Genomic DNA, 27855 nt, shown 5'->3' with positions numbered 1-27855 from the left:
GGCAGTCTGAGACCCCAACAGCTGTGTCTCGCCTGCTGGAACTGGTGGGTCATTCTATCAATAACACGAGGGCGCACCCACCACAGCCCTGTGCTGAGCACCTTACATGGACTTCGTTCTCACAACCATCCACCTGGGGCTCAGAGGTGACCTCTAACCGGCCCAAGATCACTGGCCAGATGTTCAGAGAAGGGACGGCACTTTCTCCTGTTACTCATCCATCTACCCAGGACCTGGTGGCACCCACGGTGGCTGGGGCGCTAAGCCAGGATGGAAGAGGTGCACGGAGCCCACATCCCAGCAGCCACCTGGAGGGACAGCACCTCACTTGGGCCCTTCTATTTGGTACACCTCCGGTTCCATTCTCCTCGAAGCCCCTCACCCTCGTCACCGGCCAGGCTCTGCACCAAGGCCTGCGAGGTACCCACCTCTTGCTTGAGCGTCAGCCTCGCCATGATTTCACTGTGGTCGATGAGGGACAGTTCGTCCACTTCCTCCTCCGACTGAGCCGATTCGGGACCATCTGGTGACTTCAGGGCCCTGTGGGACAAGTGGTTTGTGCTGCAAGTGCCACAGGCCCTGGCTCCATGAGGTCAGGTGAAACCGTGCAGCCCTGGCCGTGGGAACCACCCTGGGCAAGCCCTGATCACAGCTACAGTGGCAGCCAGAACTGCTGCCCACCGCCCTCAGGAGCCAGGTGACTGTGGGACATTTCTGCTCTCCCTGGATGATCCAGCTGCAAACAGAAGGGCTAAGCAAGGGGATGGAGAAGGTTCCACTGATCTATTTCCCTCAGCGCTGGTCTCAGTTACTCCCTGTCAAGGCCACCGTGTGCGGTCAGTGCTCAAGGAGAGGAACAGCAAGTGGCCAGGCAGGATGGGCGAGAGTTCGCGTGACCTTAGTGCCATTGCCCACGTCGCTGCCGAGGGCCATTACTGAGCAGAAGCGTGAACTGGCAGACCTGCCCTTGTCCTGGGGCGCTGGGTCTAGCAGGAGACACAGACATTAAAACAGGCAGGGTTGCCTGGCCAGCGTAGCTCAGTAGAGCATCGACCTATGAACCAGGAAGTCATGGTTTGATTCCTGGTCAGGACACATGCCCGAGTTTTGGGCTCGATTCCCAGCAGGAGGCAGCCAGTCAATGATTCTCTCCCATCATTGATGTTTCTATCTCTCTCTCCCTCTCCTTTCCTCTCTGAAATCAATAAAATACATATTTAAAAAAGAAACAAAAAACAAGCAGGGTCCCAGCCTAGTCTCAAGGGCAGGGAAAGCCCCTGAGGATGGGGCAGACAAGCCGAGACTGAAGAGCTGAGCAGGAGTGGGCCGGTGAAGGGGGAGGAGAGACCCCCCAACAGGGGAGCAGTGGGTGGCTGGGAGGCATTTGGGGGACATGGGCACTGGGTCTATAGATGCCTTACTTTCCCTGAGTTTTCTCCCATATTCCCAATTTATACTTAGGGTTCTGGGGATGGATCCTGTGGGCACTGGCTGCCCTTGTGGTCACAGGCCACATTTTTAACCCTAAGTGTCTAAGACAGAAGCCTGTGCCAACACGGATGGGCCAGAGCACAACTGCATGGTCCCGGGAAGAACCCTGTCCCGCCTCTCTGTCAAGGTCGTCTGTGGGTGGCTTTTATGGAAAGAGGTCAACATCCCAACAATGTTTCTAACCCGTAAGTGTGCCCACCCTCTGCTTCCTTTCCAAGGCCATTGGGACTCTGAGAAACAGCACCTTCAGGCCCCACGAGTCGATGGAACCCACGAGGGGCTGTCGTGTGGCACAGGCACACTTTGCCACTAGGTGTGAAGCTAGAAGGCCCGCCACCCTTACTCAACACCCGGGGACCCTAGCCGGCAGGGGAACCAGACTCTTTGTGGACACAGAACCCTGGCTGAGAGCAGGCTGGCCGCCTGCCAGCCAATCGTTTTCTTCGGCCTCTTGCTATTTTTACCATTTGTGCTTGGGCCTGACAATGACATTGGGTATGGCTTAGCTTTACACCCAGGAACCCCGAGGTAGCTGAACCTTGGCCTAAAGAGGGAGGAAAACCTTGAATACAGGGGTGGGCAAAAGTAGGATTACAGTTGTTTGTATGAAAACTAATACAATCTATAATAATAGAAGTGTAATATGCAAATCGACCGAACGGCAGAACAGCGGACCGTCCGGACAAAGCCAGGGCTGCAAGGGCAGAGGCAGCCGGGGCTGCGAGGGCTGAGGCAGCCACGACTGCGAAGGCCTCCTCTTGCATGAATTTCATATATCAGGCCTCCAGTCTATATAATAAAAGCCTAAGCGACTGTTATGGCAGAATGATCAGAACGACCGGTCACTATGATGCACACTGACCACCAGGGGGCAGACGCTCAACACAGGAGCTACCCCCTAGTGGTCAGTGTGCTCCCACAGGGGGAGCGCTGCTCAGCCAGAAGCTGGACTCATGGCTGGCGAGTGCAGCAGTGGTGGTGGAAGCCTCTCCCGCTTCCATGGAAGTGCTAAGGAGCAATGAGCCGAGCGCTAAGGAGCAGCGAGCAGGCGGGCGGTAAGGAATGAGGTGTCCCAGACTGCGAGCAGGATGTCCGCCTGCCAGCTTAGGCCCATTCCCTGGGGATAGCGGGCCTGAGCCAGCAGGCGGACATTCCCCCAAGGGGTCCCGGACTGTGAGAGGGTGCAGGCTGGGTTGAGGGATGCCCGCCCCCCGTGCATGAATTTTGTGCACCAGGCCTCTAGTAATTAAATAACAATACAAGAATAAATTGTGTTTCATGTACTCATAACTGTAAACCTCCTTTTGCCCACCTTGTGCATGGAACATTCCACAGAGGTTCCATCATGAAGCTGCGGGTGCACACCCTGCTCAGTATACCCTGTAAGAGCACACTAGAGAAATCTCCTACTGGTTCAGACCTGGTCAGGCCTGCCGTACGCTAACACTGAAATGCTACAAGAGGTGAAAGGGACACACAACTAAATGCAACGATGACTCCTGACTGATCTTGGTTCCAAAAAAATAAGCCGTACAAGACATTTAGGCAGAGTCAGGGACCTGTCAGGTAGTGTGCTGATATGAGGAAGTGTATTATTTTCTTAGGTGTGACATGGTACTGTCATCAGGTAGGCATTTAAAATTTTTGGGAGGCATGCGGAGTATTTAGGAGCTGAGAGTCGCTCTGTAACTTACTTTCAAATGGTTTAAGAATACACTATATACAGTGTATCTATAAAAAGTAAAAACTCTGGGGGATGTTTTTCACTCCCTCACTGCACCTGAACTTGGATGAGGTCGAGGACGTTGCCTAGGACCCAAAAGCCCGCCACGGCAGTCAGTGAGGTGGATAACGGTGTGCAGGTGACCAACAGGTAATGGCCGACTGCAGGGCAGAATGAAGGCCTTCACGGTGGGTTATTTGTGATTTCTCCTGTTTTCTTGCACTTTTCTGTACTTTCATGCTTTCTACCCTGAGCATGTAAAAGTGAGAGACACAAAAAAAGAAAGAACGTGGACACAGAGCCTCCTGCCAGCAGGCTCCGGGCCCCTGCGATCACTCCCTACCTTTCTCCGTCTCTGCTTTCCTTCCCGGGGGCACTGCCGACCGAGGAGGGATCTCTGGGATGTCCATCTCTCACAGCTGGCGATTCCTGAAAAGAGAAGCCAGTGCTGGGTTTGACAGGTGCCCACGCGGGGCTGATCTGCTTCCCAGCATTCCTGCCTGCAGGTGGCTTTAGAGTGTAGGTTCCTAGGGAGGGTCCAAGATGTGAGCCAGCTGCCCATGAACGCGGCTCATTGCACAGACATCACAGGGCCTCTCAACTAGCATCTTGCCTCTGGGACAGTGCAGGTGCCACTGCTTACAACACATGCCAGCTGCCAACCGAGATGAAGCCATTCCAACCGCCTTGTGGGAGAAAGGATGTCACAGTAGATAGTACTCAGCAAAGCTCAGCCAGGCACTGCTGCCACACCGAGGCCCTGTCCCTTAGCTCGTGTCATCTTGCCCATCCACACACACACACAGACGAAGGGCCCTGCCCAAGACCACACAGCTAGAAGGCTGCAGCGACTCAAACCAAGGGCTCTCTACCTCCCAAACCTGTGTCCTTAGCCACCTGCCACTTAGCAGAGCTTCGCGGACCTGTCTCCAAGACCGAGTGCTCAATGGCCTCCCAGGGCTGGCTCCAAAGGGTCTAGCTGCTCCCGTGTACGAGTGGCAGCCCTCCTCCAGCAGCCTCATTTCTTCCTGGGAACCCGCCCACCCCGCCCAGCGTCAACACGGCACTTGGCATCCCTGGTCTGCCACCAAGGCCAGCACAGAACGGCAGCAAGAACCTATGGGACATCGTCATGGAGCGGGTTCCAGTAAAAGTGGTCAGCATGGAGCATGCACCAGGTGGGGGGCAGGCTCTGGAGGGCCAGCCCAGGATGATGCCAGGGGCAGGGGGGTGGGGCACCGGAGGGTATAGGTGAGGTGAGAACTCCAGGGGAGAAATAGCTAAGCTCCCACACACAGGGTCCAATCCCACTGCACTGAAAATTCCACAATACTCTAGGGCAGTGGTTCTCAACCTTCTGGCCCTTTAAATACAGTTCCTCATGTTGTGACCCAACCATAAAATTATTTTCGTTGCTACTTCATAACTGTCATGTTGCTACTGTTATGAATCGTCATGTAAATATCTGATATGCAGGATGGTCTTAGGCGACCCCTGTGAAAGGGTCGTTCGACCGCCAAAGGGGTCGCGACCCACAGGTTGAGAACCACTGCTCTAGGGACTTGCTAACACTAAGCAGGGCAGCCTGTGCGGACATCTAGGACCCTGTGGGGATCCCCTTGGGGAGAGTTATTTTTGAGGCTTTTGAACTTGCTCATGTTTTGCTGCAGCAAAACCTGGAAGCTGACTCCCCGACGGAACTGCTGAGCCTGGTCGACGGGAGCGGGGACAGTGGTAAAACGTGGCCGTGTCAGGTGGTCCTCAGGAGGGAGGCGCGCAGAGGACAGCAGGGCTCCCTGCCAGACTCACCGCTGCCGGGGGAGCAGCTGGCAAAGGGGTGAAGGGGGTGCTGGGCAGGAAGAGGGGGTGACAGTGTGGAAGGCTCCGTGTGGGGAGAGAGCCTCCCTGTGGGAGAGGGATGGAGGGTGGGCCTCAACACTAGAAGATGGGACTGAAGGAAGTCCCAAGAGCACACGGACGTGGCCAGGCCATCAGCAGGCGGCCCCACAGATTCCAGAAGACCCACCGGCCCGGCTCGAGGAGTGCCACATGCACGGAAGCGGAAGCCACGGGAAGACCTACACAGAAGCCACGTCCTCTCCCACGGGGCCCGGCCAGCTGATGACCGAGAGGCGCAGCCAGACAGAAGCTGGGCCAAGTCCTGCCAGGCGGCCGCATGCACAAGGCAGCCCGAGGCTACTTACTCCTCGAGAGTGAGCCAGCTCCGCGCTGCTCTGGCCAGAGGAGTACAGACTGACGTATTCACCCCCACCAGCCTCCTCACTGGCGTTTTCACTCTGGGGAGAAGGACGAGAGGAAAGCACATGTGACGGCCTCCAGCCGGCCTCGGGCCCAGTGGGCAGCCTGCGGGAGCCCAGCTGGGACCTCCTTCCACGGGAGAGGAGACGGTGGCCGCGTGCACGCAGGTCAGAGCAAAGCTGCCTGGCCACCTCGTGCTGGTGTCCACGGGACACACGCCTCCTGTGGGATCTTCTCCCAAGAGGCCCGGGCCATTCACTGCCCTCAGAGGCGCACCTCCCCACTCTGCCGTGGTGGGGACAGCAGGGTCCCCAGGGTGGGGGAGGAATAATGGAGGGAAAGAGGCAGCCGTGAAGATGCCCTGCCTGCGTCTGCTCAGCCCTACCTGCCTGCCCGGAGGAAGGTCACAGCCCGAGGCCAGCGCAGGAGAGCAGGCCCCGCACTCAGACCGCACGCAGCCAGAGGCACGGCTGTGATCTCTGCGCCTTCCTCTAACCATCAGTCAAACAGAAAACGAGCCACGTCTTCTACCTCGTGCTCACCATCACGGACCGCCTCTCAGTGGCCGCAGCCCCACGTGCGGAGACTCAGAGCCCCGGTGTCGGGATCTCTGCAGGAGGCTGCCCGCCTCGGGACCTGCACTAGCCGTGCTGCCCACACCTGACCGCGAGCGGAGGAGGTTTCCTGAGCAGCGACACCGCTTTCTCACACACGCAGCCCGCACGGGTGTGCGGAGTTCTCACCGAAGGCGTCTGGGGCGAGGCAGGGAGAGAGGTTTCGGAAGGAAGGCAGACAGTGTTCCCATGAAAGGTGCTCTCCTGAGAAGACGGAGGAGGCCCGTCCGCGGCGCTGGGAGGCAGAGTGGCCGCGGCGGGCCGCGCTAAGTCCGAGCTCTGAGACTGGTGGACAGGTGGGAAGTGTGGAGAGGAAGAGGAGGTAGACGGGAGGAAAGGTTGTGCGGAAGCTTGGCTGTGAGGCACGAAATCCTGGGAGTAGGACCTAAACACAGATTTATACTAGAGAATCCAAGGGAAAACAAACACAAACGAGGAGACGGGAAGAAGAAAACAGACAAGAGAGAAAGTCATTAGATTAACTCAGCGGAGCTGACAGGCTGCTCATAGTAATTCCGTGGAGGCCCCGGACCAGGCCCAACCAGCCCTGGGTCCTCTGGCCTAGTACCGCCCCCCACCCGCCAACCCCCACCCTTGGGCATCCTCCCCTGAGAGGCCTGGAGGCTGACCAGCGCTGTCCTCAGGGTCTCCACGGCAGGATGCCCCAAGGACAGCAGGCCCCACTCTGTAAGGCGGTCACGTCCTCTGCTGTCACTCTCCCAACCGATGCCTCCGGTCCTTCAGGAACCTGGTGGCTAAGCTCAACATCGCGGTCAGATACCGGGTCATACTGACTCACGTTGAGCCTTTTGGGTAAGTAAACCTCTTTGGACTTATCCCTTGAAAGTCAAATACTACCGCACCCCAGCCCAGCGGCTCTCGCGCTGATGGCTGTGGAGCCTGAGTGGCCACAGCGCCCTCAAGAAGTTCCAGAGAGCCCTGGCCGGCTAGTGCAGTGGGTCAGAGGGTCGTCCTGATACACCAAGGTTGTGGGTTTGATCCCCGGTCAGGGCACATACAAGAATCAACCAATGAATGCATCAATAAGTGGGACAACAAGTTGACCGATCTCTCTAAAATCAATTAAAAAAAAAAAAAGAGGCTCCAGAGAGAGGCTGGCCCTTCTGTCACATGAAGATACAGTGAAAAGTCTGGGGCCTGGAGGGTCCTCACCGACCATGCTGGCACCCTGATCTTGGACTTTCAGCTCCCAAACTGTGAGAACACATTTCTGTTGCTGACAAGCCACCCAGTCTGTGGTGTTTTGTTAACAAATAGCAGCCAGAAGGACCGAGACAAAAAGGCCAGCTCTTGCTAGAGTCCCGACACTGTCCTTCCTGACCCCACCCCTGCAAGCTCACTGAGCAATGAGCACTGAGCAGGCCCTGCCACACGAGCCCGACTTACATGACAGTTACTGTGTGATCACAACGCATCACGCTTCCTAACTGATCATGTGGCCTGTTACACAGGTCTCATGTGACAAGCTCAGGGTGGCGGCTCCCACACCGCTGGGGCCTTCTCTGGGAGCTGCGACAGGGTAATGGCTCGAAGGGCACACTTTCAAGCCACATGCACCTGGGATGAAACAATGGCACTTCTGCCACAGGCTGTGTGTGGATTTAATGGTGACGCCCTGTGAGTGCTGAGCTCGGCCTGGCCCGTGACAAGCACCCGATCCATGTCACTGTCCTCCCCTGCCCTCCCAATACCAACCTGGGAACCACTGCACACAGCAGAGCTGAGGCATGTCATAGGGCCAAGCAAATGTACTGGATGGAGGAAGACTTAGGGATTGCTTCTCACGTTATTCCTGGAGCGCCTGGAACACTGCCTGACTCCGCAGTGTCTCAATTTTGGGTGGAGGGTAGCAGGCAAGCATCAGGCGCTGCCCAGGTGCAGGCCCACAGAGGGAGCTGGGGAAGGAGGCTCCGGCCGCACCAGGGCGGGCACTGCAGGGGAGGGACAGCCACCAAGGAGAAAGGGGGGAGGTTCGCATCTCCAGGACTAAGTGCCCACCCTCCTGCCCTCCTTCCCTCTGTCCCTCCCTCCTTCCCTCGGGCTCCTTCGCAGCTCTGGTATTCAAGCTATGCAGTCCTGTTAGGACAGGAGCCAAGCTGGAGGAGTACCTTCTGGGGGCAGAGAGCTGCAAGGGGCTGCTCTCTAATCACCAGAAAGCTCAGGCCTCTCCAGGGGCTCTGCAGACATGAGGGCCACATCGGGGCTCATCATCAGACCATTTTCAACAAGCCTGGTCTCTCCGGCCTCCCCGGAGTATTTCCAGGCCCTGCACGATCCTATTTACTCATGCGAGAGGGGGAGAGGCGGAGCTGGCCGCTGGACAGAAACACCCCTTCAGCAGAGCCCTAAGTTTATTTTAGGGTCTGGCTGGTGCCCGGCCTTGCCTCTGACGGGACGGCTGCCTCTCCACAGCAGCTTTATTTATAGCCGCGCAGACTGGCGGGGCTGAGGGTCTAAAACAGAGGTGGCTGCCTTCTGGACCAGAGGATTCTGCAGAGCTAGAGCGCCAGAGCCAGTTCTTGGGAAGGAGCGCCCTTAGGAGAGGGGGCACCACCTCCCCGCCCATCACACAGTCCCTCAAAGGGTCACATGGACTATCTCATGATGATGATGACAGCTCCTCTTGCTGAATGCTCCCTGGTGGTCAGATGGGTGCCCAAGGTTCTGCATGAACCATCTCACTTAAACTACATGAAGTGCAGTCTGGTCCCGACGACAAAGAGGAAGAAGCAGGCGGCAGGGAAGGCCACACACCTGTACCACACGGCTCCACAGGCAGCAGGATAGGCCACACCCCTGTACCACATGGCTCAGCTCTGGGCGATGTGCAGGGATGGCTCACACTCAGTGAGAATCCTGAGCACGTGTCCCTGACTGCCAGCCACAGCCCTGCAGGACCAGCCTCCTAACCACGTGAGCTCTCCTGGCTGAGTTTCTGTGACGACCAGCGTGCCAAGACAGTGAGCCTGGCTGGATGGACTACAAAGCCAGGAGGCAGAGATCTGCCCTCAGGAGACCCCAGAACCACACCCACCCTGGAAAACACACACCTGGGGGGACCAAGGGCTCTGAGTGTAAGGGATGACAACCTTGCATGTTAGCATGTGGCCACTCAAAGCCTAAAAAGCCAAGTCACCAAAACTGGCCGGGTACCAGTTTACCTGGACACTTGCTTTCCATTAAAGTCCTGGAGTGAAAAATGACCAGGGAGGCGCCCTGTGTTGTGCTGGCAAGAAAGCAGATATTTCAGTGGAAAACCCTGATCCCCCAACATGCCATGCCACTGAGTTCCTCTGAACAGAAGGAAGACTGAGGGCGTCCAAGAAGGCCACAGGCCAGAGGGCCTCGCTCGGAACGGCTGCTCCACAGTGCCTTGAGTGCCAAGCTTTAGAGAACCTTCAACCACACCAATTACAGGAAACGCAATCACTTCCGCGACTGGACTTCCTGTCGTGAAGTGTGCGCGGAGATGGCTCATCACTGCATGCTCCTGGCTCAAGCAAGGCTTACGGTTTCAGTGTTTTTGGATGCTACTTAGCAAAACAGACAAGCTACTGGACAGCTGGTTTTGGGCTCCGATTCTTGCCCACCACTTGTGAGAAAACACACTGGAGGGAAGCTGCTGCAGTGTGGTCTGGGCTTTCTCCCCCAGGACACAGCTCAGCACTGGCCACTGGCCACTGGCTCCGAGCTGCCGCTGCCCATTGCTCCACCAAGTGCCCACACAGCGTGGGCCTAAGTTATTTCCCTCGGAAGGAAGTCCGCTTGCGGCCGTCGCACAACCCCTCCCTGAACTCCAGGGAGGAGACGCCTGCAGAGGCACGTGGACCTGGTTCTCAGAGATGGGACGTGATCGCTCCCGTGTAGGTCACCAGGAAGGACCCTTGACGACACTGCTTGTCACCCCAGGAGGTAGGCTGCAGGGAAGAGTGCTGGCTTTGTCTCCCCTCTCATTCCTGGTCCTGATTAAGTCCACATCTGCAAAAGCCATCCCCTGGGTCTGCCCCAGGCCCCGGGGCACTGTCCCAGATGCCCATGTGTTCATTTATGACAACTCCACTTTCCATAAGGGAAGATGCTGAGGCTGAAGCAAGCACCTGCAGATCCCCTCTGCCTGGCCAAGGAGGCCCTGGTTGGTCCCACTGCCTTCATCTAACAGAGAAAGCCAGCATCAGAATCGTGGTGGGGTTAGAACATATCTTCTCTATTTTTAAATAAACTTCTTGGAGTCTATTTTTTAAAACCATTGGAAAATTCTAATGTGGATTTTATAATAAAGGATGAACGAGGACACAATTCTCTTGCACGGGAGAATTTTAGGTAGTAGGACAGGTAGGAGTAGACACCTAGTACTTTTCTTCTCATCTGACATAGTACTGCAACCGGAATCACAAGATCTTCCTTGAAAACATTACATTTTGGCCAGTGGTTTCACGGCTAATTGTATTTGTGCAAAAACCTCCAACACACTGGAGGGCGCTCTGCAGTCACTGAAGACTGACCTCAACAGCACCACTCCTTACAGAAAGGTTTACTACCATTTAAAAAAGGACTTGCATTCATTTCTAGAAATCTGACTGGACTACTTCCCTCAGTTTGGATTTGAACAGCATGCAGGGGCCCTAACTTCCACTTATTCCTAGAGCTCTATCCAGAGCCTGGAGGGACACGCACGCACACGAAGGCCTCTTCTTTCCTTTTGATTTTGAGGCTCCGTTTGTTAAAGCTGGGACAGTGGAGCGAGGAAGGGCTTAGGAGAGAAGCAGCAAGAGGGCCCTGCTGGGCTGCTTCGGCTCACTGAGCAGTCAGAGAAGAGGGGCCTTGGAGACAGGATCAGCGGGTTAGTCCCGGACGAGCTGCCGCTGCCCACTGCTCCCCTGGCTGCAAGTCTCTCGAGGACCCTCAGTTCAGGAGATGCAGCTGAAGGAAGGAAGGGGTGCGCGTGCTCCCAGGAGGGAGGGCACCACCAAGGCCTTCTGATGGCAGCCGATGTGTGGACTTTTCTTCTCACCCAGCCCTCCCAGGTCTCAATATTGATTGCAAATCAGCACTGCGTAAACGTCAACACGATTTCTCACGATGGAGACCTGGAGTCTAACCTTAGCTCTTACTTAAGCTCTGAGCAAATGGCTCGGCTTCTCCATTCTGGCGTCTGCATCTCTGCAATGTGGGCAAGCGTTCCATCACAGAGCGGCAGGAAGGGCCCTGACAGGTCGACAGGCCGCTGGAGAACATGAGAGTAAGGCAAGTGTGTGTGGACAGAACCCTTAGGGCTCACGTCCCACATAACCTTTCTGAGGACCGGGGCGGCACCTGGCCAAGCTGTCATGGAGTCACAAGTCCCCTGCAGCACTTGTGTCCGAAGCTGGTCTGAGAGCACTGACCACCCACAGCGCCTTGAGCATTAACGAAAGAGGCAGGAGTCTAACCGTTTGGCCCCTGGGCTCAGGTGGTCCCTGAGGGTCTCGGAAACCCAGGAGGGGTGCTGGTCTGCATGCACCTCCTTCCCCAAGGCTGTGTCAAGGCTCCCTGTGGGATGGAGCCCAGATCAGACTTCACACGTCAGAGACACCGTTGGCCACACAAGCAGGCATTTGGCAGGAAGGGCGTTAAGGCCCCGGGCGAATACTCCGAGGAGCCCAGCAGACAGGAACTATTTGTAAAACTCTCGGGCAGCTGGCAGCCAAAGCCTCTTGGGTCAGCAGAGGGAAATGAGGAAGAAGCAGGGCTCCTGGCCACAGCCTGGGCAGTGCGTCTGATTCATGGGAACCGAGGCCGTCATGTGACGAGTCAGCAGTGGCTTGTTCTGATGAGATGCTGGGAAGCAGGGTGATGGGGTCAGGAGAGCCCTGCTGGCCTCCTTGGTCAGGGCTCATGCTTGTGGGTGAAGCAGGTCCTCTGGGTTGGGTCAGCACCACGGAGCACCTGCCACTGCTGCTCCGAGCTGAGCTCTGTACCACGCTTGCAAGCATGTAAAGTCCAGGCCCTAACCTTACAGGACTTATAGCTTTGAGGAAAAGCAGCCGGCACTACAACCGAAAGGAAGCAGCCTCTCAGTGTGATAATAAAGTTGTAACACCTCCCTCTTTACCAAATGCCGGCAGCGCGTCTGGTACTAAGTTACACTCTTCACACATGTGCTTTCCCTTTAACCCTACAAGGACGATGGCGCTGCCCGGCCCACGCCAGGAGAGGCCCTGTGCTCGGGGGTCCCAGGAAGAGGAAACAGCAATGTGTTTCCAGCGCCCACCTCCATTTAAATCGGTCCATAGAGGTTTATGGTCTATAAATTCCCTTGGCAAAGTGGTTTTCGATGGTTAGAATCTTCTGATTCAAGTGGCAGGTCACTGGGCCAAGGACAGTGTGAGCTGCCTTCAGATCTGACCACGCTGTGTTCCAAGTGGCACCCTTCGGAATTCCACACTAGACTGATGAGCAAGGGATGAAGGAAGTCGGGAATAAAGGGCCGCTCTGAGCAATGCCGAGCCCTCTGTCTGGGGATCCTCTTAGAGTGGAGAGGACACGTGAAGAGTGTTCTAGACATTCAGGCCACGCCCACGGCTCCGGAGCCTGGGGCGGGTGGCCTTCCTCAGCTCATTCCCTGGGCTCCTCTTGGAGCTGGTGCTGAGCACCTCGTATATTTCTGATGCTGATGCCTCAGCCTCCCTCAGACCCAAACTTAGTTAAAACACCCTCCTATTTCCTTTCATGCCATAGCAAACAGTCCAGTGCATTGACAGCCCTGGAACCCCAAACTGCTCAAAAGGGACCTTGTAGATACTCTTAGGATAATCCACACTTACTTTCTGTTCATAGAAGGCAAATACAGTCAAGAGCTGGGATTGTCTGAGGGCCAAGTTTTGCATGATCTGTGAAAGGAGCCTGCCAGAGTGCCTGCTACGGAAACAGAGGGCGTCTGTGCACAGGCCGGGGGGCGGCGGGGGGGGGGGGGGGAGGGGGTGTTCCCTCTCCATGGCAAGTGCAGGAACGCGGAGAGCTCTGCGAGCTAGGCCCTGGCACCCAGAGGAAGACTGCACCCCAAGGTCCTCACAACAGGCACTGGATGGTGCCCAGCAATGCAGCCTGGGAACCACCACACTGGGACCCCGAGCCTGGCTAGGTCTCGGAAGGTCCCCGGGGCAACCGCAGTTAGAGGAGAGGGCGGTCCCAGCAGGTTTAGGCGTTCGCCCGCGCTCTCATGTGAGACTCAGAGCAGAGCCAAGACTGGACTCCGAGCCCTAAGCCAAGGGCAGCAGGAAGGACTCCCGAAGCTCACCGTGTGAATCCTCACGCAGGGAGGAGACGGAGGCGGGAGGACGAACAAAGCGCAAGGACCAGCTGACTGCAGGGACCCGAACGTGGCTCCTTCCCTAAGTCTGTCCCCCAGCCCCCCACCCGCCCCCCAGTTTCACGGGTGCAGATTGAAGGGGAACGGCGGCAGTTCAGGTTTTTGGACAGATGTGGATTCCAGTGAAAGACAACACTATGCTTCCTAAGGAGCTAGTGTCCCTAAGTCTCGGAAGGGTACTATTTACAAAAATGGCTGAAAATATCCCCTCTGCCAGCAACTGCCACCAGGAGGCACATCCACTTCCCTATTCCCGGAATCCGGGCTGGCCTTGTGCCTGAACCGAGAGAATGCAGTGGAAGTGGCCGAGTGCCAGGTCTGAGCCAGGTCTTAAGATACCTTCCACGCTTCCATTTGTTCCCTGGGAACCTTGCCAGCTGCCCTGGACAAGCCCAGGCGGGCCTGATGGAGGCGGACGGAGGGTGTGGATGGCGGTCAGCCCAGCTGTCCCAGCTGAGGCTCCAGGGATGCGAGCAAGTCCAGCCAACGTCAGCCTGGGCCAGATCAGTACCATCGCCCTCCCAACCTGTGTTCTCAGCAATGAGAAATGGTCACGGCTGTTTGAAGCCACTACGTTTTGGGGTAGTTCGTTACACAGCAAAAGCTAACTGACACAGCCCTCCAACTCCAACTCTCTCATGCCCTGGCAGAGCCTGCTCTCCTGGGCTTTGCTTCCTTTGTGAGGAATATTCCCGTTTAACAAAAAGGCCAGAACGTCTCTGCAGGCGATGCCTGAGTGATATGGCTGCAAGTGTGGCTGCCACCATTGCCCATCCCCGCACCCGCCCATTCACACGGTCCTCGAGCACAGAGACCCATCCCCGCACCCCCTAGCCCATCCGGTGCAGGGATCTGCAGAAGGGCAGAGTCCGCGATGAGCAGCGGCACACGCGTTGGGAGGGCACCGGCTACAAACGGAAGACCACATCCACCATTGCCGAGTACAGAGCGGCAGGGAGCACTCACCGAGGGCACAGGCAAGTTGCCGTGCCGGCTGAGAAAGGAGTTAGAGACGGACACACTGATGCCCTGAGTGGCACTGCCGTCCTCGGGGGTGAAGGCCACTTTAGTTTGCTGGACACAGTAGGAGACAGAGGAGAAGGAAGAAGCAGCATAAGAGGCCTGCTGGACAGAGGGACGAGAGAGAAGATGGGAAGGAGGGAGAAAAGCAGAGAACAGTCAGGCGTGAGTGCACAAAGGCTAAGTAGGCTGCAACCCCACTCCGCTCGGACATTCTGGAGAGGGAGGCTTCTTGGCTCAGTTTGGGGATCAGAGACACCTTCCAAGGCTCCTGGCCCTTCTTTCACTTCCTTCCGATCGATGTAAAGCTAACTTTCACACTGTCTCCTGGAAGTGGGGCGAGGGGGAAGAGAGGCCTAGTGTGTTTGAGTCCCTTTTCCCACCTACTCAGGGCCCCCAGCCCTCCTTGGTGGGGTAGACCATGGACTTATTTGTCCTTCAGCGGAGTGTAGATCAAGCTGGGCTGCCTGGGTTTGAATCTGGGCCCTGCCATTTAAGGAAGACCTTGGGTATTACTTAAAGTTCCCTGGGCCTCAGGCTTTTCATCTGGAAAGATAGGGATAATACCTTGGAGGACTATATCCACGTAAACACTTAGAACCACGCCCTCCACAGTGTACGCGTGCCGACAGGCCTGAGTACTTATTACTCCCATTTTTGTGAGTAAAGTGGGTAACACTTCCTGAGTCTGCATTTGAGAGAGGGTGTGCCGAGCAGCCTGCAGAGGGCGTCACACATGTGCCTGGGAGCTGTCCCCAACTCTTCTGCTTCTAGCGGTGGGCTATGCGGAAGTCTCTCCGGCTCGCAGCCTGTTACTGGAAGTGGGGTGATGGGCTGGGGGAGGATCATGTGAAACCACACGAAAGCCCCCGTGTGTGGAGGTGCTCTAGTGGAGTCTGCCCAGTTCCAGGGCCCTGCCAGGCTCTCTCCGGGCTCCCCTCAGGACGCCCTGCCAGTGAGGCGAGGTTGGGAGCTGACAGGCTGGCTCCTCACGTCCTCATTAGGGGTCTGTCCCCAAACACCCGGAGGCCTATGGCTCCACGGTACAGAGAAGATGCCCAAGGACAGAGATGGGCAGCTGTGGGCATTGCAGAGGGACTGGTTTCAAATCTCAATGAAATCTGGCCCAGACGTTTAAGCAAACATTTAGGTTAGGGGTCTCTGGGGCAGTGTTTACGTTCCCGCGGAGAAGGTCCCTTCCTGAAAGATTTTCAGAGCAATTACATTCATATTCCGGCATGTTCAGGCGCTCATGGGATGGGCAGGACAGTAAAGAACTGAGACTCTGAGCACAACCTGTGATCATGGCTAGTTAATGGCAGGATTGGAACCCAGGACTCCCAACTCCAAGCTTGGCCTTTCCTCCAGTAGACAGGCTGTTTCCAAAAATGCTGGCTGTGGTTCTGTCTGGTTTGCCGGAGCCTCCTGAGCTGGGAGGGCTCGGGGACCCCTAGGGCTGGGTGTGGGTTCAAGCCCCAAGCACAGAATTGCCGAGCCCCATGTGGCTGGGAGGAGTGACCCAGGACCTCTGTCCTACAGTTGGCAGCTGCCTCCCAGAAAAGTCAAGGCAGCACTGTCAGGGCCTCTGGCGATGGACAGAGGATGGCCCAGCTGGTCACCCCGGCCCCCTCTTTGTTAAAACACTACCAGACAGGTCAGCAAATGGGCAAAACAGCACGAGACCGCCCTTTGCGGGGTGCTCTTCTGGACAGCGTGGCTGGGCAGGATGCTTGGGTTCTAGTGCCTGACCAGAGTCCGCCTGGCTAGTAAACGGGCAGCTAAGAGAAGGTTAGCAGCATGCAGCAGGCACACCCCTGTGCTCTCCTGCCTGGCCGAGCCCACCAGGACAGCCAGCCCGTGCAGAGCTGACCTCCACGGCCTGCTGGAGCCTTACACGGTGCTCTTTAGAGGAGGAAGGTGCCATGCCCGACAGCGTGGCTCTGTTTAAAGCCATTCTGCTCCAATGGGCATCCCTGGCTGGGGGCGGGGGGTAGGGGGGGGTGGGGGGGTGTAAGTCACTGTCTAGTTAGGCCCATTACGTAAACTGGCCACAGATGGCCCTACACAGACCATGCCCTGTGCTCTGAGTCCCTCTTTTCTGGGAGTCTATATTAGAGCCAAAGAAGAGAGAAAAAAATGCAAGAGACTGTCAGCAGAGAAAGCAACATTCTGAGTTCAAGCCAGTCCCAGCTGCATGGGCTGCTCAGAAAGGAGGAACCCCCACCCCCAGGTGGGGAGCAGCAGAGGAGACAGGCTGCACGGGAGCTGCGCAGGGGAAGTGAGAGCCCCACGTGGGAGATGGGGGTTCCACACCAGCCCAGGCCCCTGCCCCGAGGAGGAGGAGGAGGAGGTGCTTCTGGTTCCTGGAGGCCTGTTGCCCTGGCAGCAGGGAGGGGACCTGGGAGGGGCCGCTTACCAGCTGCCGCTGCTTGGGAGGGAGGGCAGGGGGCGGCGCCAGGTCCGGCGGGTCTGCGCTGCTGAAGGAGTCGTTGAAGCCGTACACCTCCATGAGCAGCTTGTTCTTCTGTTGGTAGACGTGCTCGTTCTGCGGCGTCTGGTAGAACATGGATGGCTGCGGCTCCGAGTAGTCTTCGAGCAGCTGCATGTAGGCCAGCACTGCGGACAGAGAGCGGCAGCCCTGGTTCTGGCACCGGGGGGCGAGCTGCAGGAGGGCCCCCCTCTCCCAGCAGCGGGACAATGAGACCACTCTGTGTGACATGGGGGCACACGCGTGCAAATGCAGCGAGTGGACACCAAGAGGGAGCCCCCCAGCTGTGGGCTCTGGGCGACAAAGACACGTCAGTGCAGGTTCACTGACGTCACCAATGGGGCGTTCTGGTGGAGAAGGTGACAGTGGACAGGCCGATGGGGCAGGGATCAACGGGAACTCTCTACTTTCCGCTCAGCACTGCTGAGCCTCGAACTGTTCTAAGAAATAAAGCCTGTTTTTACAAAGCACATTGGGGCACTGGTCCCCTTGCTGCAGAGCCCTTGGGATGTCCAGGCACTTGAGGGGCACGGGCTGGAGGAGCTCCCAGGGCAGCACAGCTGTCCCCCTCAGCCCAGCTCTGCTGTCTCCTTTCAGTCCCAGGAACACCCACAGGGGTTCTGCCCCACTGCTCCCACGGGCTTGCCCCGCCCTCTGGGTCTTACCCTCCTCTGCGCCCAGCTAACGGCAGCTTCCCCAGCCCTGCTCACACAGCAGCCCACCTTGCCCCTCATTCATTTCCTTCGTAGCTCTCCTCACAGGGGTCATGCTACCTGGGGGATTTTATCATTCACCAGATTGTTACTGAACACCTACTATTGTTAGGCACTGACGCAGGTACTGGGACTAAGAGGCTAGCAAAACAAATCCTCTGCCCATGGGGGCTCACCCCTCCAGGAGACAGCACCCAGACCCTGGAGAACTGAGAATTGGGTGGCAAGGGGGTGCCTGTCTAGAATATGGATGAGCTCTGTGAGATGGCGAGGAGCCCTCCACACAGAGGGCACAGGCCAGGCAAGGGCCGGAGGGGCACGGGTCCAGGAGGGCAGCACACAGCTGTCCAGGGGACAGGGAAGGCGGTGAGCCCACCCCCAGGAGGGGTGGGGCTGCGTGAATGGGCAGGACCCACGGAGGCCCCGGGGCGCCCGCAGCTGCTTTGTCTTGTGAAGACCATCGGGGCTGCTGAGGTTGTTCAGTGAAAGGTCCCCGTGGGGGTGAGGTGCTGAGAGGTCTGGTTCATGGCGCATTTTCAAAGCAGACGCCACAGGATTGCTGCCTCTCACTCCAGCCAGAATGGCCATATTACTAGTGGCTGACACACAGTAGGTGTCTGGACGCAGCATTTGTAGAATGAAGGAATGAATGGAACATGTGTCCCTCAGCACTGCCAGGCTGAGCCGCTGGGGTGGGACTTGTAATGCACCCACTGGGTGTACAAGAAACACAGCAACGCCACCCCACTCTCCCCTTCCAGCTGAGGCTAGAGAAAATCCCTGAGGGGAAGAGGGGAGAAAAGGGCATAGATTCAAATGCACACACACTCTGCCCCCAACAACCCTCTGGGAAACCCCAGCTCTTGCCACCACCGCCATCTGATGCCACGCTGCTACGCCTTGGTGGAGCTGCCTGCACGCAGGGGCAGGCTCTCTCGCTTGCACAGCATGACAGCACCCACAGAGACCTCCAAGCAGACAACAGCAGGGACCTCACCAAGCAGGAGGTGAGATGTCAGAGAACAAAGAGCTCAGCCTTCACATCTCAATGACCTCATTCTCAGAGGCACCTTCTCTGGAGGCAGGTGGGAGCCCTCAGGACTCACTCAGGGGTTGTAAAAGGTGTTCACTGTATTCCTGACTCTCGCTGTTAGTGACCTGAGCCCCACCTGCAGAGCCAGGCCGTTCTGAAGACTCCAGAGGCTTCTGGGAGAAGCGACGGTTTGGAACAGATGTGCGCAGACACCTGGCAAACCTACGAAGCCATGAAGGCGGGTTGTAGCAGAAGTCCTCTCTCCCATCCCCATCCACCTCTGTGACCTGATCCTGCAGTTGACGTTCCCACAGCAAAGTCTCGGTCAGGCAGCCTGAAATCCTGCAGCACCTTTCCCCTTGTCCAGGTAGCTGGGGCAGCGCCCAGGTGTCAGGATATGCTCTACTCATGCGTGTCCAATGTTTGCAGGGGAAGGCACTGTTATGCCCCTTGCCCGGGACACACAGAGTTGCTGCACGCACACTAAGGGGAGTCCAAGGGGAGCTGAAGTGGCAGTGAGAGCTGGAAAGAAAAGGAACCTAAGTCCTTGTGCGGCAGGCGAAGGGGTGGCAGATCCAACTCACCGTCCTGAGTGGGTGCTTCCCCTTGGGTCCCGTCACAAGTGCCATGAGCACGTGCTAGGCGGAGCTGAGATTCAGATACCAGGAAGAAGTGGCAAGGACAACTTTGTAGAGCTTAATTTTGTAATTTCAAACAACTACAAAGTCAGGGCTTAACTGGAGACCCAAACCAGTCAGCAAACCAAAGGATCTAGACCAGCGGTTCTCAACCTGTGGGTCGCAACCCCTTTGGCGGTCGAACGACCCTTTCACAGGGGTCGCCTAAGACCATCCTGCATATCAGATATTTACATTACGATTCATAACAGTAGCAACATCACAGTTATGAAGTAGCAACGAAAATAACTTTATGGTTGGGTCACAACATGAGGAACTGTATTTAAAGGGCCAGAAGGTTGAGAACCACTGATCTAGACCCTGAGCTGAAGAAAGCAGGCGCCAAGGCAGTGAGGCGGCCTTGCTCTTCTCCGCATCCTCTGGGGTCAAGGTAGACAGGAACTTCTCTCTAGGTGTGTCTTTCTGGCAGTCACCTTCTTTATTTAAAAGGACCAATAAGAACGCCTTAGCTCCCACAAGCACCGTGTGGAACTTGGTTGTCAAAGGTGGGCAGGCAAAGACACCTCCTCCCCCGAAAGACTAGCTGCCGCGGCTGCACAACCGACTCCTCTGGGGTCTACGAAGGTGGTCTTGCCCACTTGCTCCCTAAAAGGACTGACCACCACCGCCTGGCCACGAGGGAAACCTGGATGAGACGTGACCTCCTGTGACCAAGCACAGAGCAACAGCAGTGACGCCGACTACCTGCCAGTCCATTTCTAAGGCAGCCTGGTGTTAGGGCTCCCTGACAGAGTGGCCCGCTTCCCGGGGCAGGCTGGCACTCCAGCGGCACCCGGGACCGTGGGCAGACAGGCACAAGGCCTTGTGGGGCTGCCCTCATCAAAAGGGGCTGGGCACCCTGGGGACATCAGTGCACCTGAAGGACGAGGCTGCTCTGTGACACGGGACCGAGTGTGGCTGAGCTCTGCCTGCATCACAAACCTAAGGACGATTACCTCCTCCTCTCCTTCAGCTACTGTGACGAGCTGCAGGCTGGAGCTGGCAGAGGGCCCCTCGGGAAGTGAAGGACCAAGCCCTAGAGAGCCGCAAGTCCTTTGGGGTCCTTTCACAGGGCCCAGAAAGGACGACCTCTGCACGGGGTCACCACCTGAACGGGGTCTCAGCGAGGAGGGACTCCCTGCCTGTCAGAGTGGGAGGCAGGGCACCGCGCTGGGAGCACAGGCCTGCTCTGCAGCCCAGATCTTGGGCAAGGCTCAGTTCCTCTGGGCTCCGGGTTCTTCAGCTATAAAACGGAAGCTCGTGACTCGCCTCCGGCTAGGATGCAGTAAGGAGCGGTGGTATGCAGGCGTGTGGAGCTTTAGCCCAGACCCCGCAAGCTCTCAGCAGGTTCGACAGGTTTGCAGGCACAAGCGCTACAGACATTGATGCGTAAAACAAAGCCTAAGTTAATGGAAACATTGCCGGACAATTGCTTGTTCTAAGAAAACAGTGGCTACCTCTCCCTCCCTTCCCTCTCACCACCCCACAGGACTGCCGCCTGCACCTGTCCTGAAGGCCGGCAGGGTGGTCCTGGCTCCTCGGCCAGGCAGCACCACGCATGCGGTTTGCACAGATGCAATCCTGCCCTGAGTTCTGGGTTCAAAGGATTCCAGAAAAGGAAAGGAAAGGTGTGAGTCCCAATCAGCATGCTGCTCAAGACAAGGGAAGGCGGGGGAGGGGAGGGCCAACAGCTCTGAGAAGCTCTGCGGAGGGAGGTGAAGGAGGTTGTGTTCCTGGTGCTGCCATTTGCAGCTTCCTCCTAAGGGCCCTGGTTTCTAACGAGGCAACGTACACGATCCATCCTCGGCGGGCCCTCCTTCCCGTGGCCCCTGGGTCAGTCCTGCTGCGGGTAACCGGGCCAGATCTCCTCTTGTCTGAGAGGGGCCCAACCTGGGGAACCTGCAATGCAGACGCTGTCTGCTGGATCTGGCACCTGAGGCCAGGGAACCCTGTGTGGGGCTGACGTGGCCACACACACATCTAAATGGTGACAGCAGGCTGCCAGGAAAAACGGAGCAGAGCTGTGCTGGTGAAGTGGGAAGAGCTCAGGAAGCAGACAGGCAGCGTGGAGCAGTGGGGAACCAGCAGAAAAGACAATGTCCAGTGGAACTCTACTTAGTATGATGGCAAATACACAGTTGAAATATTCAAAATATGACCACAATTTCTGCCCCACCCCTGGGCCCCAATAACATCATCTATAATAATAAAAGCGTAATATGCTAATTAGACCAGATGACCTTCTGGAGGGGGCGGGGGCGCGAGCCGAGGCAGAGGCAGAGGCAGCCGTGCATCGGGCCTCTAGTATATTATAATAACTGGTCCATTCAGGGACCCTGAGCGAGTCCCTGTGGGGCTGCGGGAAGTCTCCTGACATTCACATGCCTTCCCGCTTCACCCACATCTTGCTGCAATGGTGCCCGGAATCCCCCGACACTTGTTTCTCTTTGTCACCATGTATTCAGGCCAGGAGGTCAACTGACTTCCATCTACAAGAGGCCAAATTCCTGGAGACCAGGCCTGAGACTGTACAGGAGCCATAAAGAGGTCAGCCTCCCAGGCTTTACAATCAATCACCAGTACTGAAGTGACATAACAAGGCTCCCAGAAGTGCCCACGTACCTGTGTTCTACCTTTTATGAACTTATGAACCCAGTGGTTTGGTTCTGGTCTAATTACACATAACATACCACCAATTTAGGTGACAAAATGTGCCTCCTGACAGCTCGACAAGGCTTACTGTGTTTGTTTTTCTTCTCTGGTAGAGGAGGCGGTTTTTCTGGGTCACCCGCTGATTCAGGAGCAGTGAAGTCACTCACAAATTCGACAGAGGCTGAGGACCCTCCTTGCTGGAAGGGGAGAATAGCAGCAAAGGGCGTGAAGGGGGTGGGCTGCACCAAGGCTGGGTTTTGCAGGTCGTCCTCGGAGATGTTGTCATATTGGGAGGGGTGCCGCTCGTAGGACACGCGGGAGCCAGAGCTGTCCGAGGTCTGGGAGGCCGCACTCCTGCGCTTCTTCTCGGGGAGGGCAGGCGGCATGTCCGTCTGCTGCCCTGGGGCTAAGGGCCCATCTGGCTGGGGGCAGTTGCCAAGAGGCAACTGGAAAGGATGGCCGAGAAATGGAGACCCAGACTCTCCCAAGGCCTCCGGCAACGGGCTAAGGTTACAGGCCACTTGCTGAGGTATCTGGTCTGCGTTGGAGAGGTCTTGCTGAAGGAATTCGTAGTCAGGATCATAATGATCTGCATTCACAACAGGAAAGACACACCTGTCAGCCACAAGACCCCACAGAAAGAAAGGACCCCACCCCCCGCTGTTGCCCAATCCTGTTCAGTACAGCGGGACAAAAAACGTGTCTCCCGTCTCCTCTAGACAGGCCCATGCTTTCTTTTATATTCTCCATTCTTCTCACTGCTTGTAACAACAAAAACAGATGGGAATATGACTACTGTCCTTTATTTTTTCCTGTATTTTTTGAATTTCTGAGTTAAAAAGAAAATGCTCTGTGGCTGGGTGGCTCTGTTGGTTGAGCAACTATCCCGTGCACCAAGGTCATCGGTTCGATTCCTGGTCAGGGCACATACCTAGGCTTTAGGTTCAATCCCTGGTTGGGGTGCAGAGGAGAGGCAACTTGATTGATGTTTCTTTCTCTCTCTCTCTCTCTCTCTCTCTCTCTCTTCCCCTAAACTAAAAAAAATATATCCTTGGGTGAAGATTAAAAAATAAAAAGAAAATGCACGATCACTACAGAAAATGTGGCAAATGTCAAAAACCACCCGAAGTCCCGCAATCTAACTGTAACCTGCTTACAATTTGATGTATTTCCTCAAAAGGCCCTTCCCCACCGAATTCTTTTTTCTTTCACTGAACTGTGTAAGTGGTCTAGGATTTTGTCCACTGATCAATAGATCACAATTGTTTTGTAATAGCTGTGTATCATTCCACCAAATCACTTTATCATAATTTGCCTGATTTCCTAACCCTTTTTATAAAAAAAATAGTCATATTTCCAGCAATCACTGGTCCTAATATTGCCGAGATCAACGTCCCTGGACAGCAACCTTGTTGTCAATCTGATTATGTTCTGGAGGTGAACTCTCCGAAGTGGGATCTCCAGTTCACGGACACGAGCGGCTGATGCTCTCAGCCTCACACCCAACTGCCTTTCAGACTTTCCCCGGCCCACGCTGCAGGAGGTCAGCACCAACAAGGGCGCAGCCGCTCAGCTGCCTCCCCCTGTCAGAGCTCTCTGGGGCTTCCTTCGCTTACAGCTCGGAGCACAGATGGTTCTTAATTTTGGCAAAGGGAGTCAAATTGCACAGCGACAGATTAGCTGTAGTAACAGCGACACGAGAGCATCTCCCCAGGGTTCATATCTTTACATCGTTACTTCATCTCAACTTCCAACCTCCTCCAGAGACAGGTTTTGGTACCCTCATGTGCAGGTGAGGAAACTGAGGCCCAGGCTCTGAATGACTGGCATCGCCACATGATCCCGAAGAAGCCACCAGACGATGAGACAGGAGGGTGACGACGCCGGCAGCTCACCTAGTGTTTCACAGCTTGTGTTCCGGGAGCACTGCCCGCTGTCCCTGTCCAGAGAGGACAGCTGCTCGTCCGACCTGCTGAGCTTGCCGATGCTGCTGCAGGGGGACAGGCGGGGCGACTCTCCCCCGTAGGAGTGACTGCCTCCTGACAGGCGCCTCTGGGCATAACAGTCCCCGTCAAAATCCTCGTGTGCAAAAATAAAACAACCGAGTCACTTCTGAGAAACGGTGGCAGAGAGGGGGGAGGGAACTGGAATGTTTACTTGGAGAAGAATCTACCGCCACCGGGAAAACCAGAGGGTAAGGCCAGCCTTTGAGGTAAGCAGAACACGCCACACCTGTGACTTCCAGCAAGCAGCCTCCAGGAATGCTGGAGTGTGTGGGGGAGGGCCTGGGGCTGAGCTCAGATGTGCTTGGAGCCCTGGGCTCCAGCCTCCCCACCCCCGGCCCCCACCCCTCATCCTGCAGAAACTTCCAGCGCCTGAGAGAGCCTGTGGTGACTAAGGCAGGGGACGGAGGAGACATAGTCCCAACCCTGAGCCTTGCTGGCCTTCCTCGATGAGGCTGCATTACCTGCCTATTAATTCCGACAGGCAAGCTGGAGCCACTGGTGGCTCGACTCATGGGGGCCACCACGGCCACGCGGGTTGGGGATGGAGCCGACTGCCTTTTCTTCGGTGGCAATGCTGGCGGAGGACTGAAGCAAATCAAGAATTCCCATCAGACCAACAGCCCAAACAAAACTCTTTAAACAGATATAAGGTAGAGCATTATTCATTATTAAGACACTTCACAGCTACTTTTCACACTTTCAACTCCCGCCCCACTCCCCTTCTGCCAAAACAAACCTATCAGACCTGCCAAAAAAACTACAACCAGAAAAACCCTTTCTGTTCCTTTTGTGAGGAATTGGACCAGTTTTCGCTTGGCCAAGGCTAAAAGGCAAGCCGTTGGGAGTTCCAGGAGTGTGGGGGAGGCGGGCGCTGGGGCTGGGCCCTGTCTCCCAGAAGCCCTGTCTGAGAAAGGTCAAACCGTCAAGGCTTCCAAAAAGCAAGGAGCTGGGCTCCAGTTCTTACCCTAATGGCACTGTCTTCTTTTCACCTCATTCTACCCATCCATTCATCAAATGATGTCATAAATAGAGGCGAGTGCTGGGAATATAGAGAATTACCTATTATCAACCACCCGAATGCCAGGCAGTGGGGGTTTGGGGGGCGCGACCTCTTCATCAGTAGAATCTGGGAGCAGCTCGGTCGACTGTGACATGCCGGTTGTCTTGTTCAGAATCTCCATCTCTCTGTCTGTCAGGGGGAGCTCAGACTGGCTGAGAATTGCAAAGAACTCGGGTTACAGAAGGTTACAGAGCACACAGGTCCAAAGAGGGTCAGGATGTGACCAGGCCGGCAGATGACTTAGAGGTGGGCTTGCAAGTGTGGTTTGGTCACCAACAAACAACAGAGGCCTGGCCAGGTCCCCTTGACTGCATCTTAGTTTTCTTGTCTGTAAAAGGAATCCTTCAATGAGATGATCTAAAGGCTTTTTAAAATGCTCCACACTTATTCTATGTCTGCACTAGGGGCTTGTAGTAGATAAAGTCAAATCCCCCAAACCCAACCTTCTTCCCAAAGTTCTTTCCAATTAGGAAACGGTGGTCAAGAAACAGCAAGTGTGGGTCACTGGGCCACTCACACACTGTCCTTAGAAAGAGTCCCGTTGACCATTAACCTTGAGACCAGGAAATACTTCAAGGCATGTGTGAACTATACACACTTCAGAGTAACACAGGCACTTACCGGAACTCACTGAAAAAGGAATGTGGGCCTCAAACAACCTGCCTGAGGTGGGCAGCCCGATCTGGCTACCATTCGAGTGTAGAGCCAACGTGAGCACCGTGGCTGGAGGATTAGTCAGCACTTACCCCTCGGGTTTGCAGGCTGGGGAGCTGGGTTTCACTGGGCTTGTTGGAGACGGATGCCCCTGCTTCTCGATGGTAAGTCTGACCAGCTCCTACACCCCACAGAGGAGAAAGCAGTGAGGCGTGAGGACGGGTCCCCACTGCTGAGTTTGTACAATGTGCACGACCAGATGCCATCTACTCCTGAGTCTCACTTCTTTGTGCCTACAGATTCCCCACGCCATAAATGCAAGCATTCTCTGACTTCGGTAATCTGCCTGACTTCCCAAAATGTCCCCTGCCCTCCAAAAACATCTTCAGAGCATGCTGAGAAGTTTCAAATGCATCAAGGTACTTCCTCTTGGAAGGGGGAAATGACAAACCCCATTGTCTCACAATGACTGGGTTCGGCACTCAATGTAATTCCCCTGGTAGCACAGATTCCAGTCCATTTGTGGAAGAATTACTCCACTTCTCCAAAGCTGTTCTCTCCTGTGCAGGACGCGGCCTACTGATGACCACACCTCTGGCTTCGGGGGAAGTGGTTTTGCAGTGAGCGGGGGGGGGGGGGGGGGGGGGGGGGGGGGGGGTATGGGTGTGGCGGCAGCTGGTATACTGAGGTGACGGGTTGGGATCTTTGTCAATGGACAGCTAATTAAGGGCATACCACCTAGCAAAGAAATAACTTTAAAAAATACTTTTTAAAACAGAAAAGAAGGAGAAGCAGGAGAGGGGCCGGGGGAGGAAAAGATGGCATCAGGGTCTACTTGTTTTTCATTGGAATGCATTTCCCCCAGGTGAGCTTTGACGATCGCCTATATCCTGGTAAGAACCACTCAGAAAATACAGATCATTTCCACCAACCGCTCCGTCAATCTGCCTGACTCCACTCTTTAACTTTTGCTTCTCAGGTCACTTTTGCCTAGAACTTGATGTGAATGGAATCACACAGTATGTACTCTTTTGTGTCCATTTTCTCTTTCTGAACAGCTTTATGGGCACCTAACTCACATACCATAAAATTCAGCCTTTCAGAATGTACAGTTCAGTGGTTGTTAGCCTGTGCATGGAGTGGTGCAACTGTCAACACAATCCATTTGAGGACTTTTCATCATCTCCAAGAGAAACTGTGCCCAGGACTGCCCTCATTTCCGCAGCGCTCCCAGGCCCAGCTCCCAGGCTACTCTGCCCCTGCTCTGTCTTTTGCTCAGTATGCACTACATTTTTGTGGCCACGATTAGTCTGTTCTTTCTTATTCCTGAGTTGTATTCCAGGGGACAGACAACCCCACAATTTCTGCATCCATTCTCTGGGGGAGGGACATCCCAGCATGAACGTCTGATTTAGAAAGTCACAGCCAGAGGAGGCAGCATGGACACTGTGGGTAATGCAGCAACGAGTCCCTAAATCAGTCGCAACGTCTCTCCAAACTCAAAATGCCACTCACAGGAATCGCAACCCATGTGATAAGGCAGAGCGGTAACATCCTTCCTAGAGCCAGGATTTTTTCAAGAATAACCAAACTAGAAAACTAGAAAAAAGAAGTATCGAAGTTCACAGATGTAAACAGGAATAGTCACTAATCATTAGAGTCTCCAGCTTCGGTGGTACTAAAATAGAAACTCCCAGGCCTAGCAAATGGCGTAATGCTTTGGACAGCTTGTCTAGAGGACGACTTGTCAGTGTATACCAAGCACCCTAAATATCTGCATTATTTTTATAATAATTTAGCCAAGGAAAATGTCATGGATGTGTGTAAAAATTAAACCAGAAACGATGGCCATCACCGCATCCTATGTAATAGATACAATTAGACTGCTCCATCTTCCATAATTAAATATTCAATGCGAGGCACTGATTACATAAATTACAATAGAACTAAACGATGGACCATTGGATTGCCTTTAAGAACCAACTCACAACAAGAGCATGTGACAGCATGGAAAGACGAGGAATAAATACACTGTTTTTGATTTTCCACTTGTCCTAACTTTTCTACAATGAACATGCATCACATGCATTACTTCT

General features: G+C 55.4%; 1 protein-coding gene across 3 annotated transcripts in view; it reads right to left on the bottom strand.

The window, feature by feature from the left end:
• RAPGEF1 (Rap guanine nucleotide exchange factor 1) overlaps nt 1-27855 on the bottom strand; it is an 87965-nt gene that overhangs the window by 14605 nt on the left and 45505 nt on the right. For 2 of the 3 annotated variants that reach the window (XM_070430404.1, XM_070430405.1), the window contains 8 exons: nt 25852-25940; nt 25105-25257; nt 24507-24630; nt 23935-24118; nt 22128-22628; nt 16893-17092; nt 3558-3643; nt 429-540 (listed from right to left, as the gene is read on the bottom strand). In XM_070430404.1, the coding sequence (XP_070286505.1) occupies nt 429-540; nt 3558-3643; nt 16893-17092; nt 22128-22628; nt 23935-24118; nt 24507-24630; nt 25105-25257; nt 25852-25940 (1449 nt within the window). Of the gene's footprint in view, nt 1-428; nt 541-3557; nt 3644-5418; nt 5512-6216; nt 6490-14422; nt 14582-16892; nt 17093-22127; nt 22629-23934; nt 24119-24506; nt 24631-25104; nt 25258-25851; nt 25941-27855 lie in introns of all 3 variants that reach the window. The other variant, XM_070430403.1, reaches the window with a different exon arrangement.

Source organism: Myotis yumanensis, unplaced genomic scaffold, assembly GCF_028538775.1.
Source record: "Myotis yumanensis isolate MYYU_CA2020_CCGP unplaced genomic scaffold, mMyoYum1.0.hap1 SCAF_12, whole genome shotgun sequence".
Lineage (NCBI taxonomy): Eukaryota > Metazoa > Chordata > Mammalia > Chiroptera > Vespertilionidae > Myotis > Myotis yumanensis.
Note: the sequence above shows the minus strand (reverse complement) of the source record. Positions and strands in the feature narration are given on the sequence as shown.